Source organism: Crocuta crocuta, unplaced genomic scaffold (assembly GCF_008692635.1).
Source record: "Crocuta crocuta isolate KB4526 unplaced genomic scaffold, BGI_CrCroc_1.0 scaffold158, whole genome shotgun sequence".
NCBI classification, from domain to species: domain Eukaryota; kingdom Metazoa; phylum Chordata; class Mammalia; order Carnivora; family Hyaenidae; genus Crocuta; species Crocuta crocuta.
Genome location: NW_027532590.1, coordinates 143,386 through 160,753, shown reverse-complemented (window position 1 = coordinate 160,753; position 17,368 = coordinate 143,386). Strand labels below are relative to the sequence as shown.

Here is a 17,368-nt window from a genome sequence, read left to right as displayed (position 1 = left end):
CTGAACGTCACACTGGAACCCCAGGTACCTTGCAGGCTACCCTGTGGGAAGGGTACTTCCAGACTCCACACAGCCTAGCCCAGTCCTGGCTGAACTGCAGGGCCAGCTGGGACCACTTAAAACGTGCCTCGGGCCTAGACCCGCCTGGAATCCTGGCACTGGTATTTTCAGATGTGCCCCGCCCCAGGTCATCATCCAGACCCCCACCGCACCGTGATTTGAACGGCAGCCAGAGCTGAGGACTGTGGAGGTGCTTAGGAAAGATGAGGTTTCCAGAGTCTACCTTAGACCGGCTGGATCAGAATCTCAGAGAGGGAAGTCTAGAAACCTATCTTCTAAAACTAAGGCCTCGGGTGATTTTTTATAAATACTGAGGTTGCCAAAGCACTGGGAGACGTCTTCATCTTTCGGGGAGGTGATGAGCCTGCCCCCGGCCTTGCAGCTCGTGGACAGCTGGGGCCCACGTCATGGGAAACCACTTCAGAGGGGCCGTGAGATGCAGGGTGCTGGTGTCCAGGCTGTAGGTCCAGGCTGCCAAGCCGGAAGGAGGGACTCATTTCTTATCCTAGCTCTTCTCAGTCCTACCTCCAAAGGCACCCTTAGATCCTCATCTGTGAGCCCTGAGGGTCTGATTTGTCTCTGTCTGGTGCTCCCCCAACCCTCCACAGGGGCAGTCTGCTCTCTGGTGCCCTAAATTCCAGCTTAGTTCCCACTGGCCATGCCCCCTCATCCCAGAGTCTGGGCCTGACAGCCCCAATTCCAGAGATTCTGGGGGAAATGGGGTGTGGGCACTAAGCTGCCCCAGAGTGAGGGAGGCTGAGATGCATTTTTTCCCTAAAATACTCAGCAGCCATCTCCCCCAAAGCCCTTTGTTTCTGGGGGGGAGTGTGACAGACAGTTCTCTGGGGGCTCCCACTGTCCTGAGCACAGAGTTCCCTGTCCCTGGAGCCCTCTACCTCCCAAATGCTGGACTACCCAGGGGAGATCTGTCCAAGCCCCAATCTGACCACATTGCTGGCTACACACACACACACACACACACACACACACACAGAGTCTCACCTGAGACTTGCTCGGTGATTCTGTCTGACTTACCTGTACAAACACCCCTCCTACTCCTGAGAGTGTCATGGACCCCTACGTAGTAGCCTATGGCAATGGGCTAGGGGCAAAGAATGGGTTCAAATCTGGGGTCCAGCACTGGTCAGCTAAAAGCCTCTGGACAAGCTGGTGGTATAGAGTCTCTGCCATTTACTTCTTGTATGGGGAAGAGTGTAGGCATAATGACAATGGTGATGCCTACTTCCCAGAGCTGTTTGAGAATCCATAGACAGTGTGGGAATACTCTGGAAATCACAAGGACTATACAGATGGGTGTCCTTCTTTGCCTAGTCACCTCTGTTCCTCTGCAGAGGTAGCCACTCTGTGAGGTTCTCCCAGGCCGGCAGCAACACCTCCCCACCCCCCACTACTCTGCTGCCACGGTCCAGCCTCTGTGCTTGGGTCCACATCCCTACCCCAGCACTCATGTGTGACCTTGGGAATACTACCCAGGCTCTTTTGTGCCTGGGTTTCTTCCTCTGCACATGGCATGGTAATAGTCCTACCTCCTTGGGTTATCGCAGGATAAAAGAGTCAAAATGTGGCAAAGTGATGGCCAGGCATTCAAAGGGAGGGAGGGAAGAATGAATACAAGCACAGGGGATTTTCAGGGCACTGAAACGATGTATGACAGTGTAATACTGGTGACATAACATTATACATTTGTCCAAACCCAAAGAACACAACACAAAGAGTGAATCCTCATAATGTATTGATGGAAACTATGGGCTTTAGTTAATAATAATGTGTCAGTGTATTTCATCAATTGTAACAAACATACCACAGTATTGCAAGATGTTAATAACAGGGAAAATTGAGGGGCGGGGTGAGGGTTAGAGGGGCATTCTTTGTACTTTCTGTGTATTTTTCAGTAAACCTAAATGCTCAATAATCTATTATAATAAATTTAATTCAGAATAATCTATTATAATAAATGTATTATAAATAAAACAAACAAAAAATAAACAGCGAGCAGCCTGAGCAGTGCAAAGCCTTGAACGTCTTTGGTGTTACCATCCCCTGATCATGAGCCTGGAGTCCAGGGCGCTCACTCTTCCCTGTGCACGCGCCCAACAACCCAACACGCTTCGCAGCTACACTGTCAGAGCAAAGAGGCCCCACTCAGATCCGGAGGCCAGGATTTCTGAGGTGAGGGCGCCACCTGCTGGCTCTGCTCAAGCCTCCCCTAAAGGCGATGTGTTGCCCTTGGAGCTGGGAGCTCGGTTTCTACCCAGCACCCTCTGCAAGTACCTTGCTTCGCCGCTGCTGCAAACCACCTACGTCACCTAGCGAAGTCCGGGCTTGTCACCAGTGACGACACAACAAAGGTCAGATCTCGTGCCTTTATTACGGAAGAGTCCCAAAGTGCTGGAGTGCAGTCCAGGTCAGAGCTACCTGCCCAGAGCTGAAGCAGGTGTGTCTGAGCGGACATCTCGGAGGCCCCAGGGCTGCTTCTGGGGTAATAGAGAGGGAGCCGCACAGGGGCGCGGTCCGCGCAGATGAGAGCAGCGCGACTCCCAGCCGCTTGCAGCGCACTTCTCGCTTTGGGCGTCAGCACAGGGGAGACTTAAAATGATGCTAAACACTTAACGGTGTGCCAGGAGCGTGCCAGGGGCTATCCTGGGCGTCTTCCTGGGGTTAACTAATGTAAGCTTCCTGAGGAACATACGAGGTAGGTACTATTATGGTTCTTCCCCGTTGTACAGATGAGACAGGGGAGGAACAGAGAGGCTAAATAACTTGCCCAGGGTCACACAGCCCAAGAAGGGTGGGACTGCAATGGGATCTCCGGAGTCCATGCTGTGTGACCCACCTGTCAGCCTGCCTCTGTCTCTACTTTCCTCATCTGAGAAATGGGCCTATCAATGCCTCCCTGCCCTTCCAGTCGGCCCCGGGCTGGAATAAGCGCCGCGAGGTGAACACGCCTTGTCAGTTCTTACAGGTTGGGCCAGGGGCGCGAAGCATCTCCGGGCCCTGTGGGTGCCACATCCGTGTCCTGGAGCCGGACCTAGGGCTGTAGCTCGTACTGCCCTTCGGTGGCCGTGTGGAAGTCCTCGAGCACCGACTGCAGGAACTCGAAGGTGGGCCGCTCCTCCGGCCGGCTCCGCCAGCACTTGGCGATGACGCCGTGGTACAGCTCCGGTGGGCACGCGTCGGGGCGCGGCATGCGGTAGCCGCGCTCCAGGCAGCGGATGACCTCGGGGTTGCTCATTCCTGCGGGCGAGGGGGGGGGGTGCGGAGTACGGCTGAGGCGCAGACCACTGTCCCCTCCCTGGAAGGTCACCTGGCCGTCTGGCCAGTGCCACCGTCAAACATCCCTCTAGTTACACTCCATTGCTTGGAGAACAGCCGGAGACGAGGCTGTGACGCAGTTCCTCCGTGTATGGAGCCCTGTCCTGCTTACCTGGGACTGCCCAGCACATGGCCTGAGGCTGTCGCTTGCTGGGCAGGTGCTTCAAGAAAGCGCACCAGCCCGCTGAGCGAGCCTGCTCTTCTGTGGACCGCTAGGCTGCCCAAGCCCTTCTGACCTGGGACAGGGAGACTGGGGGATTTTATAGTCAGGAGAGGGCGTTGGGGGAGTTCACCCAAGGTGGAAGGCCAAGGTGGAGACAACCTGTCCTCAACGGAGAACAAATGAATTCAGAGTAAACTTGAGTTCAGACCCTGACCCTTACTTACTTCCAGGGTTTGGAGGCTCACTGACTTCCGCTGAATGAAGGGAGCGCAGCCCGGTTGCAGGAAGCAATGTTGAGGAAGGAGGCAGAACCTCCGTCCTCAGACTGGCATGCGTGGGTCTCTGTTCTGACTGTGGGGACTCCATTCTGGCACGTGTGTGGGCAGCCCCAGGCACTAAGCATGGCATATCCGTCACCACGGCCATTTCAGGGAGGCAGGGAGCCCATCTGGTCACTACAGGGCGAAGCCACCTACCTGGGTAGGGTATACGCCCGTAAGTGACGATTTCCATCAGGAGGATTCCGAATGACCACACGTCTGCTTTGATGGTGAACACCCCGAAATGGATGGCCTCGGGGGCAGTCCACTTGATGGGGAACTTGGCCCCTGTGAGAAAAGCCATGAGCAGCTTTGGGAGGCCATGGCTAGTGACTGCCTATGCCCCTTTCCTCTCCCCTTGGCAGGGCTTGGACCACTGGATACAACAGAGATGCTTTCGGAGAGCCACCAAGACCCACGAGACCCCATGGCCGGGCATGTGCGGGCACTACTGGGGGTCCACAGCACAGAGGGACAACATGACATAAATACCACCTCTGCCACCCTGACTGGGTCTTTGCCCAGTGGGCTTCAGAGGGCCACCATGTGTTTCCACCTGGGACGGAAGACTCATTTTCGACCTCATGTGTTTAATACCAGGAATCCGCAGCCCGGGCAACTCATCCCTGCCTCAGTTCATCCCTTCCTGCCAAATGGAAATGATGACATATGACGTGTGTACCACCTGGGGTCCCAGTAAGGAAGGAATTCCAATCCTGTTGTCCCAGGAAGCCCTGTGTATGGCTGCAGCCCTGCTCAGCATTCGAGCACTGGGTTACCCCTCATCTTGCCTCGCTTTCTCCGTCTCCCCAGCCAGCCTGAAGCTTCGTCAGCTAACAAGCCCTATTGATCCTTCCTGTACCAATGGATTAACATGCTCAGCTAATATTGCCTGCTTGCCAGCTTACTTGATCAATATATTTGACTGTTTCAAGTCCTCTCATGAAGAGGAGCCCTACCTCAGGTATACTAACGAACTAAAACAGAGTGCTCCGTGGGGACCCTAATTCAGGCATAAGCGTTTGCTGCCCATGCTTTAGAAAAATGTTTTCCGAAGTGCGTTCCATGAAACTCTAGTTCTGTGAGATTAATGGGAAAAGTATCTCAAGCTCAAATTCGTTTGGGAGAGACCAGGTGAAGCACAGGTACACCGTACCCTCGCCGCAAGACTTCTCAGAGCCTTTCATATGTTGGTGTGCATCAGGGATCTCTGAAGGGGGCCTGGGTGGACCATGCAGCATCTCCAAACCTACTTCACCACAAGCCCATCCCTCATCAGGCACTAGTGCTCTGCCGAGCACCTCTAGGGAAACGCCGATCTAGGTGGGCGTAAGGCCAGGACTGTAACAACCATAACACTCTCAGATCTCCACACAGGGCTCTGCTCTGTAGCAACGAGGAGAAGTCCAAGGGGTTGTAGGGAGGTGGGGAAAGTAAGGCCCAAGGTCTCCCTGTAGATGGGGGCCCTTCTCACCTTCTTGGGCAGTGTATTCATTGTCAATGATGCGGGCCAAGCCGAAGTCAGCGATTTTGCAGCACAGAGACTCAGACACCAGGATGTTGGCCGCCCTCAGGTCGCGGTGGATTGAATTCATTTGCTCAATATACGCCATTCCTTCGGCAATCTGAGGGAACAGGCCACACAGTGAAAGGTTGCGGAGGGACCTCTTTGCATGGACGGAGCCCACCCAGTGTCCCCTGCACAGCCCCTATCAGGAGAGGAAGGACCCTGTCTGGAAGGCCAGCCTTCATGCTCTCACAGCCTGGAAGGGACAGGAACACTTGAGGGGGTGTGTTCGTGTTTGTTGGTAGGTGCATAGAAGGTGGTTCTCCTGGGGAAGGAGCAGCTTCCTGAGTAGAGAAGGAAAATGGCTTCACTCGTTCCCCTGTTAGACAAGCCATAAACCCCGGCTGCCTGAAAGCCCAGCAAGGCAGGGCCGCTGACGTCAGAGCCAGAACGACCTGAACCCTCACCTGCTTCTCTCTCCTTGCAAGTGTCTGCAGGGGAGGTGGAGAGCAGAATGAAACCAGGAGAGATGAAGGTCTCTTAGGGGGCACGGGAAGGAGAGGACAGGGAAGCAGGGAAGGAAAGGGTCTTATCTCCTTGCCACGTTGGATGCCCTGTTCCAGGAGCAGGGAGCCCTGGATTGGAGTCATCGACCTCCGCCCCCAGCAGGTTGCTTAAGCTCTCTGAAGGGTCACTATCCTGACCTAGAACTTGAGAAAAGGGGTCTCCAGGGTACAGAGTTGAGGTGAGCAGTAGATGAGATAGGTGGTCAAGGCCCTAACCCAGCACTGCCCAAGGCAGGCGCAGAATCCCAATGGAACATGGGCAGTTTCTGTTTCTGTCCCTGACCACCAGCACTGGGCCAGGAATAACTAGAGTTGCTCTTGAGTTGCTCTTGTGTTTTTTAGTGGAGGAAATTCATTCGGGCTTTATCCATTGTACTCCCAATTGATGGATGAAGAAACTGAGACAGAGAATAAGATGCTGATTTACCTCCTCAGACCTGCTATCGCAAGAAGCCAGCCCTGGAATTCATCCCACTTCTCTGTATCTGTCCATTTGCATTGGCTTAGTCGCAAAACCATTCACTTACTTATTCCTTTGCTAAATCATTCCATCAATATATTTATTGATATGGTACTGGAGGGGCTGTAGAGCTGAATACCAAATGCCTGGTATCTGGACAGCACTTACCAGTACCCATCCCATTAAGAAATATGTACTGACCAGTACTAGAAATAATTTTTTTAAAAGGTTGAGAGGACCCAGATGTACTTTCGAGGAGAAGACTATACCACATGCAATACTAAAGAAACACGGGTGCCAAGTGCTCCGTGCCACTTTCCTGTCCAGGGAAATTCTAATTCAATTGAATTTAGTTTAGGTCTTGAATATTGATCAGGAGTTTGTCAAGTGAAATGCCAGGAATATGCCCAGGTATTCTGAGCAGAGGGAGGAAGCCTGAGCAAGGGCTCACAGGTGTGACCGCACATTTGGGAGCTGCTGTGTGGCTTTGCCAAATAGGGCACATGGGTTGTGGTTGTAGGGGAGGTTTGCATTACATCCTGCAAAGCAAGAAAAGGAGTGCCCAGAAGGGTAGTGTGCGCACACGCAGGCATGCGTGGTGAGGCGCTAACAGTTTAGAAGTCGTTCACCTGGAAGGTTCTGATTTTCTGGTTTCCCAACCCTTAGATTCTTGGCCACATCTATGTCTAAATGCAGGTGGCTTTTCACATCCTTTGCCCCTTAGTGATCCAAGATTTCTCCAGGGATTGAGAAGAGACAGAGGAGAGTGAGAAAAGGAAAAGAAAGAAAGAAAATGGGTGGACAGGCTTATCACTGTTATGTGGTTCGAAACTGGTTAGCAGCGATAATTTTCCGAGACCACTCACCAGCTTACTCAAACCCATCTGTGCTCACCTCAGTGGAAAAAGGGTGTCGTGACATCAGTTCCTGCACTGATACTAATAGCAGATAATACCAGACAGGGTGGGGATGGGGTGGTGTGGGGTGAGGGGGAGGTTTCCTCTCTGCAGCCGGATATGTGTGTGTGTTTATGTGTCTCACAGGCTGACCACAGACCAGAGCTTTTCTGCTGAGGGTCCCAGTTTTAACAGACACACTCAGGGCTGCCAGATGTGTTTTCCTGCCAGTTAGAACCTTCAGCTAAAATCTCCGGGGTGGGGAGAAGATCCCTCCTCTTCATTTTACTCTTCATGAAGTCTGGATTGTGATTTTCCTGCTATAGAAGGCATTTCTGGGCACCATCGGAGAAGAAGTGAGGTCACAACAAAACACCTGCCTACAGCGTTAAATGGGATTCATGTGAACTGATAGGCTTCCCACACCATCCATTCTCCCTCTCTTCTTTAGTAATAGGACTCACCTCCTCCCATCCTGGCTGCCCAGAGTGCAGACTACATTTCCAAGCTCCCTTGCAGCCTGGGTGTGGCCAGGTGACATGGCTGGGGGGAGGGAGGGATGTTAAAGCAAGTACAGTGGGTGACTTCAGGGACATGTCTCTAAAGGGAAGAAGGTGGGCTTTCTCCCCTCTTTACTACTTCCTGTCTACTGAGAAGAGGACAAGATGATAAAGTGTGAGCGGCCATCTTGGACAATAAGATGACACGCTAAGTACCCAACAGGGGGAAGAAACATGTGGCTTTGAGAGGCGGACCCACCTACCTGCCCCAGACTGCCCACCTCTGAATGTTTAGGCATTTAAACGATTATTACTTTGGATTTTCTGTCCTTTACAGCCCAACCTAAATTTAATAGATACAACCTCTAAACAGCCGATTTCGTTAAGCCACAGGGCACAGAAGAGAGGGCCGTGGGTCTTGGGTCTTGGGTCCTTTTGTGCATCATGACTCCCAGGCACCTCTGCCCTTGGTAGCTCACAAACCTGGGCTGACATGTCGATCAGTCTTGGGAGGGACAGTCTGCTACCTTCATCTGTCTTCAGGAAATCCAGTAAGCATCCTAAGGAAAGAGATGTTGCATCTGCTCTTCTGTGAAATGATCCAGCCCTGGCTGTGCCAGCCTCTCCCACGTGTGGGCTGCTCCCCACCTGGCATCAGGAAGTACAGGGCGCCCTGGCAGATCTCTAGTACATAGAAGAAAAACCACCCATCGCTGCCGAGGGCTTTCTGCTTTACAGAAATTCTACTCTCAGTCCTCATAGCACCCCAGGAGGCTGCAAATATACTCCCCGCTGCTCAGAGAAAGTTAGGTTTCACTCAGGTTCGGGGCCACCCAGCCTGGAAGCCAGGCACAGAGCCTGTTCTTCTGACTGTAAGTTTAGTGCTTATTCCTCACGTGATTTTCCAAAGTGTCTTCTTGCACTCTTCATCCTTTGTTTGCAGACATTCTGCCTCTGAGGACTAGGGGTGCAAGAAAACGCCAGAATGGAGAGACCTGTCCCTGGGGTTTGGTGCAGGGGACCAACGCAGCTCCTCCCTGGCATCTAAGAGCTGGGAGGGACAGTCACCTGAGGTGGGGCTGAGAGGTGAGCAGGGGAGCCATCGCACTCCCAGCTCAAGTTGTCCCCTGCAGGACGATTTCTAAGGAACTGTGTTAATATGGCATCTTAGGATCCTACAGGAAGCAGTGGGCAACCAGGGTCACAGGAGGCGTGGGAAGGAGGCCACAGGCTGAGGCTCAACCCCTGGCCTACTGGCTCATGAGACCTTGACCCCACCATGGACCTCAGAGGCCAGCTGGGCCAATCTCTCTTTTCATCCCTGTTGTCAAGTGCTCATATGGTTGTCAAAGGTCCCATGCCTAGTAAGTGGCAGAACTGGGACCAGAACCCATGTCTGGACACCCAGCCCGCTACTCTTTGCAATGCTCTGTCCTCCCTAGTGGGCATCTAACAGTGCTGGGCACAGAAGATGCCCTCCAAAAATGCGGGTGGAAGTGCTTCTAAATGGAGGACACAGCTCTGTAAGAACCACTGACCCACTCGTTTCTCACCACCCTTCCCTCCTGCCCCCCAGGCACACAGAACAGCTTAGACCTGTAGGACATTGGCTAATTGCTCCGGCCCATGGCCCAGTGATCCCCCACAGTGATCCCCTCACCAGCAGACCCACCGGGCAGATCAGCCTCACCCTTGTCCGCCCCTCCCCGCCCCTGTCTGAGGGATGCAGCCCCACACCAGACACCACCTCTGGCCATGTACTCGGTCACGATGTAAATGGGTTCCTTGGTGACCACAGCGTAGAGACGAACCAGCCTCTCATGCTGGAGGGTTTTCATCAGATTGGCCTCAGCCAGGAAGGCCTCTGGAGACATGGTTCCCTCCTTTAAAGTCTTGATGGCCACTTTCACGTTGTTTTGGTAATAACCTATGCCCGGGTAGGGGAGAGAATAAAGAAGCCATTCAGGAGACCCAGAGGTTGTGGGAGGCAATCCCTTAACCAAAATGTACATAAGCGTCCAGGAGCCCTCCTCATTCGACAGGTGCAGGACTGAGGCACCCCAGAGCTGTCCCCGTAGGAAGAAGCCCTGGGCTAGGATATATAGCTTCTGAGGCGGAGCCGGCTTATTTGGCAGGATGCCAGCCTGTCTCAGCCTCTTGAGCTCAACTGGAACCTCAGGCAGTTAACCTCAGGAACTTACCCTGCCTGGGAGGGGCTGGTTTACCTCCTGGCCCCCACACTGGGTCCGTATTGTGTCCCTATCGTCCTCCATAGAGCCTTCCACCTTTCCCTGCATGCGTCTCTTCTACCACATGGTAGCTTCCGTACAGAAATAAGCATTCTAGCCCATGGCAAAATTGTCTAGGAGGTAGAGATGGCTCGTAGGCTTCCTTCCCTGCTTTCTGTGCCCTGTGATGTTCCTTTCCCACTCCTTATAGTACCCACACCTCCACATTCTTCCCTCCCTTCCATCAAGTCCCCCATCCATGCTGAAAGGATAAGCAATAATTGGACTTGCCCCTCTCAAGGGAGCTTAGCAAGGACCTAGGTAGAGTTCCTGCCATAGGTGATTCAAGCATCAGCTGGGTGCTGGAGGATTTGGGGAGGCACCAGGATCCTCCCTTGATATCATACCCCAATATGGACTATTCCAGGGATGAAATAAAACACTATCTGTTATAGTCTGATAGTGCCCATGGTGAACAGAGGAGTGATCATCAACTATACGCACAGGGACCTGAAAGTTAAGGGACTTGGCCAGAGCCACACAGTCACAAGCAGTGGCTTGGTCTATTATCAGACTCCTGGAGCTCCTGGCTCACTGCTTACTATGTTTAACAGGTCATTTCCATTTGGTAAACCAAAGCTAGGAGAAGATAGCCTGATGTTCAAGTTCACCCACCCATCAATGGGAAGCTAGCCCTGGGAAGTGAAGAGTGAGGGAGGGAACAAACCAACGTTTTGGGAGGGCTGGATTCTATTCCTGCTGCACCACCATGATGTCCTGAGGGCAAGTCACTTCAATGTCCTGGCCTTCCCTTCATGATCTCATCTGCAAAATGGGTATCATAGCCTCTGCAGCTTCTCCCAAACAAATGTTTTGGGAAAGCATGATGAACTGTGCCTATCCTGAACCTTCTGTGCTTCGGGACACAGGGTAGGGAGAGAGAGGCTCCTGGCGGCCACATACTCACCCATCCAGACTTCACCAAACTGCCCGGACCCGAGTTTCCTGACCAGCTTGAGAGACTGCCGGGGGATTTCCCATTCATCTTGGGCCCACAGGTTTTGAGGAGCCAGGCTGACACAGGGTTGAGTGAGCCTCTGGCATAAACCATCCCCTTTCTCTGCATTAGGGAAAAGGAGATAGAGCTCGAGGTTACCAGAGCAGCCTGATCACGTCTCTCTCTGGGGAAACATATCCTTCCCAGCTGTTGTCATTTTTGTCAACTACACTCCCATTTCCAAGTACACATGTGCATGGGCACACACATACTACACACACACTCAGCTATTTGCATCCATTTTGTATAAAGCAAGGCATGCTATCATTAACCTGCTCTAAGATTGAAAATACTTGTTATTCTCCAAATGGTCACATGCTCAGCCAGAAGAGGGAATTAGGGACATTGACTTTGAGTCATTATGTTGACATTTGTCTAGCCTTGGGATAATCCACCGCCCTCAAGATGGCATCAGTGATTCACATTATCTTGAGATCTTAGTGACAGATACAAGGGGTCCTCTGCTCCCCACCCCCATCACATCCTTTCCTCTTACGAGAATAATGTTGCACCAGAGCCTGGAGAGTGGGGAAGGTGATGCGGGGGGAGATATAATAGCCCCCTTCATCCAGGGAGCGGATCTTGTAGTGCTTGATCACCTCCCCCTGGGTAGTTACATCCTTCACAGTCAAAGAAAAGGCACCTAGAGGGGTAATAGAGATATGCACATGAGAAGTAAGGCATACAGAGGGAAAATCAAGATTGGGATTTGGGCTTCCTTTCACTGCGGCTGGAAATTCTGCTCTCCATTTTGTCCCCTTCCACCATAAGCTACTTTTTCTTTCATCTCAACCTCAACCCTCCAGAAAATCTTTACTATCGTCTCCACCCAACTCTGGCCTTGATGTTCCTCCCCCAATTTCCTAAAATTCAATCATGGAATCACGGAACTCTGGAGCAAACAGGATGCTCTCCTAGCAAATATGCTGTCCCTCATTCGGGGACTCTTTGCCATGGACGATTGAGAAATGTAGAGTTATTGGAGGGACTAGGGGATTGATTGATTCATTGCATCATTCACTCATTCATTCTAGCTGAAAAGGCTGACTTTACCTCGACAAGCAAGAGCCCATCCCAACCTTGAAGCTCTCATGTTTGTGGAGGAGAACATAATAAGCTATTTTATGGAGTTCTGTTCAAATTCATACACACATCTATGCATTTTGTCATGTATGTTAACCGATTGCTGCAGACCAGGGGTAGCAGATGCTAAAAGGTTAAGAGCAATTTAGGAAGCAAGAGTTTCCAATGGAGACACTTCTTTTCATAAACTTGATGTTTTTATAAAATGCCTCTATCCAGCTCTCTGGGTACCACACATGCCACTCTTATTCAGAAGATGAGGAAACTGAGGCCAGGGAGTGGAATTGGCTTGTTCCAGGCCACTCTGCTGATCAACAGCAGGCTTCAGGGCTCCTGATCCTCCCTGAGGATGCATTTACCACAACCAATACTACTCTGCCCCGCCAGGTGTCAGGCTCAGATACCTCTTTTTCTGGGTGTGGACACTTGATTTTTCACTGTGCAGTTTATCTCCATCTCAACCCCCTTTCTCTCTCAACTCTCTTAGGTATTGCACTTCTCATCACCTACTTGTGAAATGATGCAAGATGTGTGTACACCTTGCCGCTCCCAAGCCCATTCCTTGCCCATGACACCAGCCCCAGCCTGCCTGCTGCAAATGGTCTTCCCCCGCCCTCTGGTAGGCGCAACTGTGGCCCAGTATCTAAGAAACCAGAGAATAGCTCTAGTAAGTTCATTCATCCTCACACCACCAAAGCAAGGAAAAGGGCCCTTTTCCTTGTTTTTTCAGCTGCACCCTGCGTAGGATGCATCACAAGTAGCCAAGGAGACTGCACTCTCTTCCACACAGGGCTGCTGCCGAAGCTCATGATTTGGAACCTCCCTCTTGTCTGGGCTCATCCAGCTGCCTGCCTCTAATATCTTTTGACAGCTCAGTGTTCTTCTCAAAGGGGACCTCCAGATCCTATCAGCTTCTGGTCTGGGGCTCCCAGAGACTGAGATTTCTTTTTTTTTTAAAGTTTATTTATTGAGAGAGAGAGAGTGTGTGTGTGCTCCCCTGCATGTGGAGGAAGGGCAGAAAGAGAAGGTGAGAGAGACTCCCAACCAGGCTCTATGCTCTGTGCAGAACCAGACATGGGGCTCGATCTCATGACCATGAGATCATGACCTCAGCCAAAATAAAGAGTTGGATGCTCAACTGACTGAGACCCTTAGGCATCCCCCCAGAGATAGAGATTTCTTAACACTGGCAGAACTGCCTGCCTTCAGATTGGGAAACTAGACGGTCCTCATTCAGATACGAATAAACTGAGGCTTGAGAGGCTAACTGGACGTCCTGGAGGCCACATGGGGCTAGAATTCACTTCCCCTGATTCTGAAGGGAGCATTCCTTCCCTGCCTTGCACCCCCTGGCTGTGGCCTTCAGATGCAGATGGAAGGCACTTGTTTTGGAGTTCTGAGGAGTGTGTGTGCACATGTGTGTATGTGTGCATACATGTGTGTGCGGTTGGGGATGCTGGGACCATCTCGCAGCTCCAGCTCCATTTGGCCAATTTCTAGCTTGGACTAGAGTGGACAAGGACAGGAGGGGACATCCCTACCTTTGGAGAACCCCTTCCTCCATACTGAGGTCATGGGTCTCTTTCACTCCACTGGGCACCTTAGCAATAGGCAGTGATTAAAACATCATTTCCAGGGTGAAATCACATGATTCTGGAACTTGCTTCAACATAATAGGGATGGATGGGGATATACATGAGGTAAGATTGGCTGAGTGATCATTTGTTGAAGCTGAGTCTTGGGTACAGAGGGTTCCATTATACTATTCTCTCTACTTCTGTATATGTTTGAAATATTCTACAACAACAGAACATGTATGTCATCCCCAGTGATTTCCATATTATTTCTTGGTCATAGCTGTTTTGCTGCTAAAATGGAATAGTGGCAATATCTGTGTGTATGTGTGTGTGTGTGTGTGTGTGTGTAATTTAATGTATCCATTGGTGTATTTCCAGAAATTCTGCACAGAGCACCCAACTTACAATGCACCCCTCCTCTTCCTCAACCTGGCCCTGAACCTCGTTTTAAAAAAGTTTATTTATTTATTTTGAGATAGAGAGAGAAAGAGAGAGAGAGGATATGGGGGAGGGGCAGAGAGAGAAGGGGACAGACAATCTGAAGTGGGGTTTTCTGGTGACAGCAGAGAGCCTGACATGGGCTCAAATCACAAACCACGAGATCATGACCTGAGCCAAAGTTGGATGCTAAATCAACTGACCAACTCAAGCACCCCACATTTTAGAGCTTTTGAAGCCTCTTAGATGAGTTGGGGTCTGACCCTTGTTCACTGTTGGCCTCATGTGAGTCACCTCCTCCCTTAGGGACTCAGTTTCCTCATCTTCCAAACAGGGGTATTGGGTCAGCATCCCAAAGATGGCAAACATCTACCAGGAAGCATATATATATATATATATATATGCATATATGCATATATTTGTGATCCCCCCCGAATTCTTATGTTGAAGTCCTAACCTCCAGTACTTCAGAATGTGACTATATTTGGAGATGGGATCTTTAAAGGGGTGATTTTGAGGCCCCTGGGGGGCTGTAATCCAATGACTGGTGTCCTTATAAGAGGAGGTGATTAGGAACAGACTGAGGAAAGACCAGGTGATGACACAGGGACAGGATGACCATTACAAGCCAAGGAGGCTTGTCCTGCTGACATATTGACCCTCAGGCCTCCAGCACTGTGAGACAGAACATTTCTGTTGTTTATGCCAGTGGCTGGTACTTTGTTATAGCAGCCTGGAAAATTAATATAGAATCTCACGATGTCGGGTGAAAGGAACAAGACACACAAAAATAAAAATAGTACGATTCTATTTGCATAAAGTTGAAGAACAGACAAAACATGGATGGTAAGACTAAGGAAAAGCAAGGAAGGATTTCCCCCAAATTCGAGATAGCTGTGACCTCTCTAGGGGGTGGGGAGATTGAATACGGGGCACAAGTGGAGCAGTGAGAGGGGCTCTGGATGTCTGGAATGTTCTCTCTCTTGTGGCTGCACAGGTGTTTACTTATTATGACTTTATATGTATAATTACGGACTCATTTATAATTTATGTGATTTTTATATGTTTTATATTTTATAATAAAGGATCTTTAAGAAGGAGAGAAAACTAATGAAAGACAACGAGAAAGCCCAGTGGCTGCAGATAGTGGCAGAAGTGTTTTTCTCAGTCAGTGGGTTGGAATGCATGAGTGCCCCCAGTTCTCCACATGGCCACCTCCTTCCTTCATTTCCAGCCATGGGCCATTCTGCAAACTTACGCCACCTTCCAAGCTTCTGGAAGTGTCTGAGGTCACAGCCTCTGGCTGAGATGATCTGTAAGGAGTCTCAGCTCCCAAATCCTTTGATTCCAAAATGTGCCTCTCGGTCGTGCCCCCTCTTCGGACCCCGCCAGCCTCAGCACCCCTGTTGAGCCAGAGATGGTGCACAGGGGCCCCGGATGGGAGCAGCTTTCCAGCTGTCCTACCTGCACCTTGTACATTTCCATCCTGGCCAAGGGACACCTGTTGGCGCTACAGCCTCACACTCAACCACTAGGCTGTCCAGGCGGGACCTGAATTGGAAGGGAGACCCGAGGCCCGGGAGCCGCTGGGCTCTCCTGGCTGGTGTTTCCCTCCCTTGTCCCGTCCCAGAAGCAGCCTCAGGTCGGGCTTCCCAGGGACTGCACAGGAAGGGCGTGCTGGGCGCCACGCTTACCTTTGTTGGTTTCACTCTCTCTGATAAGAAAGGAGCCCGCCTTATTGATCGGAGCCAGAAGCTGCCTCTCAGCATCCTTCCGGCTAATTGATCTAAAGAACCACCTGGAAAAGGCAAAGGCAGGCAAACCTCAGAGGCTGGCCATGCTCCGCAGAATATTCTTGTCCAAACCTCTCCTAAGCCGTATGCCTCACCCAGAGAAATAAAATAGTGTTTTCCTGTTTTTGAGTTAACCCCGAACTAACAACAGTCGTCACATCTTGATTCATGAAATGCCCCTTGGCCCCTGTGCCCCCCTTGTCTTCTCACTTCCCATCAGCGGATGGACTTACTATTTTCTTGAAATGTAACATTTAGGAGGATGCCCCTTGTTAATTCTATTATGGGAAAATGCACCCAACCACCATCCCTCAAAGCACACCCTAGGTACCTGGGTGGCTCAGTTGGTTAAGCATCTGACTTTGTTTCAGGTCATGATCTCATAGCTTGGGGTTTGAGCCCTGCATCAGGAGCCTGGAGCCTGCTTCTGATTCTGTATCTCCCTCACTCTCTGCCCCTCCCCAATCCGCTCTCTGTCTCTGTCTGTCTTAAAAATAAATAAACATTTTAAAAATTTAAAAAAAAGCACACCCTCCTCGAGGTCAAGTCTGTGAATTAGACAAAGTGCTGAGACCCTCAGGGCACAGATTCCTGCCATGTTCCTCTCAGGCCTGGACCAGTCATCGTGGAAGTCAGTGCCCTTGGTCCCACATCTTTACAACTTTCTCAGTCCTTGGGCAGAGCCAGGCCCTGGGTACTGTTTGCTCAGTGCATGCTGTGTGAGGGCGAGAATGACCAAAGCCCTGGCTGGCTGAGATAGACCTTCCTGGTGCCGCATGGAAGTAGGTTATGAGGACGCTGGGGAGCGCGCCCTCTGTAGCCCAATTCTGAATGAGGTCACCACCCTGTGAGCCCCCCTGAGGTCTGAACTTCTGAGTCCTGCCCAAGGGAGGCTTTGGAGGAGAGGCACTGATTGCTGTGCCTTGATGCTAGCTTTGCGAGGCGATGGTCCAGGAAAGAGGCAGCCCCGTTTCACAGATGGAAAGAGTGTGGTGAGCACGGAGGGGTGGCTCCCTGCGCACCAGACAGTGACGTGAGTGTCATCTGGGATGGTGGACAAGCCTTCCCCAGCAATTCCAACTCTCTTTCCCTTTCTTGCCCCTCCATGCTGGGCTCACAGAGGCTCACTTTTCAGCCCCTTTGGGGCCCCTCCCTGCCCAGCGGCCCCCGAACAGCAGCAGCAGCAAGCACGCCTCTACTTTGAGGGCTTTCCATGCATCCACCTACTTTTCCACCTCCAGGGTCTCTACTCTGGCCACAAAGTTGCTGGGCACGTAGCCTTCTCTTCCTGTGATGAGAGACCTGGCCAACCACCAGTCTCCAACTCTACGGAGAAGGAGGAAAAACAAAAATGGGATCGTGGCTCCCGCAGGCCTTTCCCAGGGGA

General features: G+C 51.4%; 1 protein-coding gene and 1 long non-coding RNA gene across 4 annotated transcripts in view; one reads left to right on the top strand and one right to left on the bottom strand.

Annotated features, from left to right (window-relative positions):
• The first annotated feature begins 2,692 nt into the window (after positions 1–2,692).
• Positions 2,693–4,947, top strand: LOC144244371 (uncharacterized). The gene is made up of 3 exons (XR_013338925.1): positions 2,693–2,773; positions 3,035–3,182; positions 4,242–4,947. It is a non-coding gene; the product is annotated as an uncharacterized LOC144244371 (long non-coding RNA).
• Positions 2,767–17,368, bottom strand: part of BLK (BLK proto-oncogene, Src family tyrosine kinase) — a 72,678-nt gene continuing 58,076 nt past the window's right edge. For 2 of the 3 annotated variants that reach the window (XM_077779649.1, XM_077779651.1), the window contains 8 exons: positions 17,209–17,307; positions 15,883–15,986; positions 11,587–11,733; positions 11,001–11,153; positions 9,553–9,732; positions 8,289–8,365; positions 5,351–5,501; positions 3,371–4,164 (listed from right to left, as the gene is read on the bottom strand). In XM_077779649.1, coding sequence (XP_077635775.1) covers positions 3,773–4,164; positions 5,351–5,501; positions 8,289–8,365; positions 9,553–9,732; positions 11,001–11,153; positions 11,587–11,733; positions 15,883–15,986; positions 17,209–17,307 — 1,303 coding nt within the window. In that variant the 3' untranslated portion in view covers positions 3,371–3,772. Of the gene's footprint in view, positions 3,316–3,370; positions 4,165–5,350; positions 5,502–8,288; positions 8,366–9,552; positions 9,733–11,000; positions 11,154–11,586; positions 11,734–15,882; positions 15,987–17,208; positions 17,308–17,368 lie in introns of those variants that run through there. The other variant, XM_077779650.1, reaches the window with a different exon arrangement.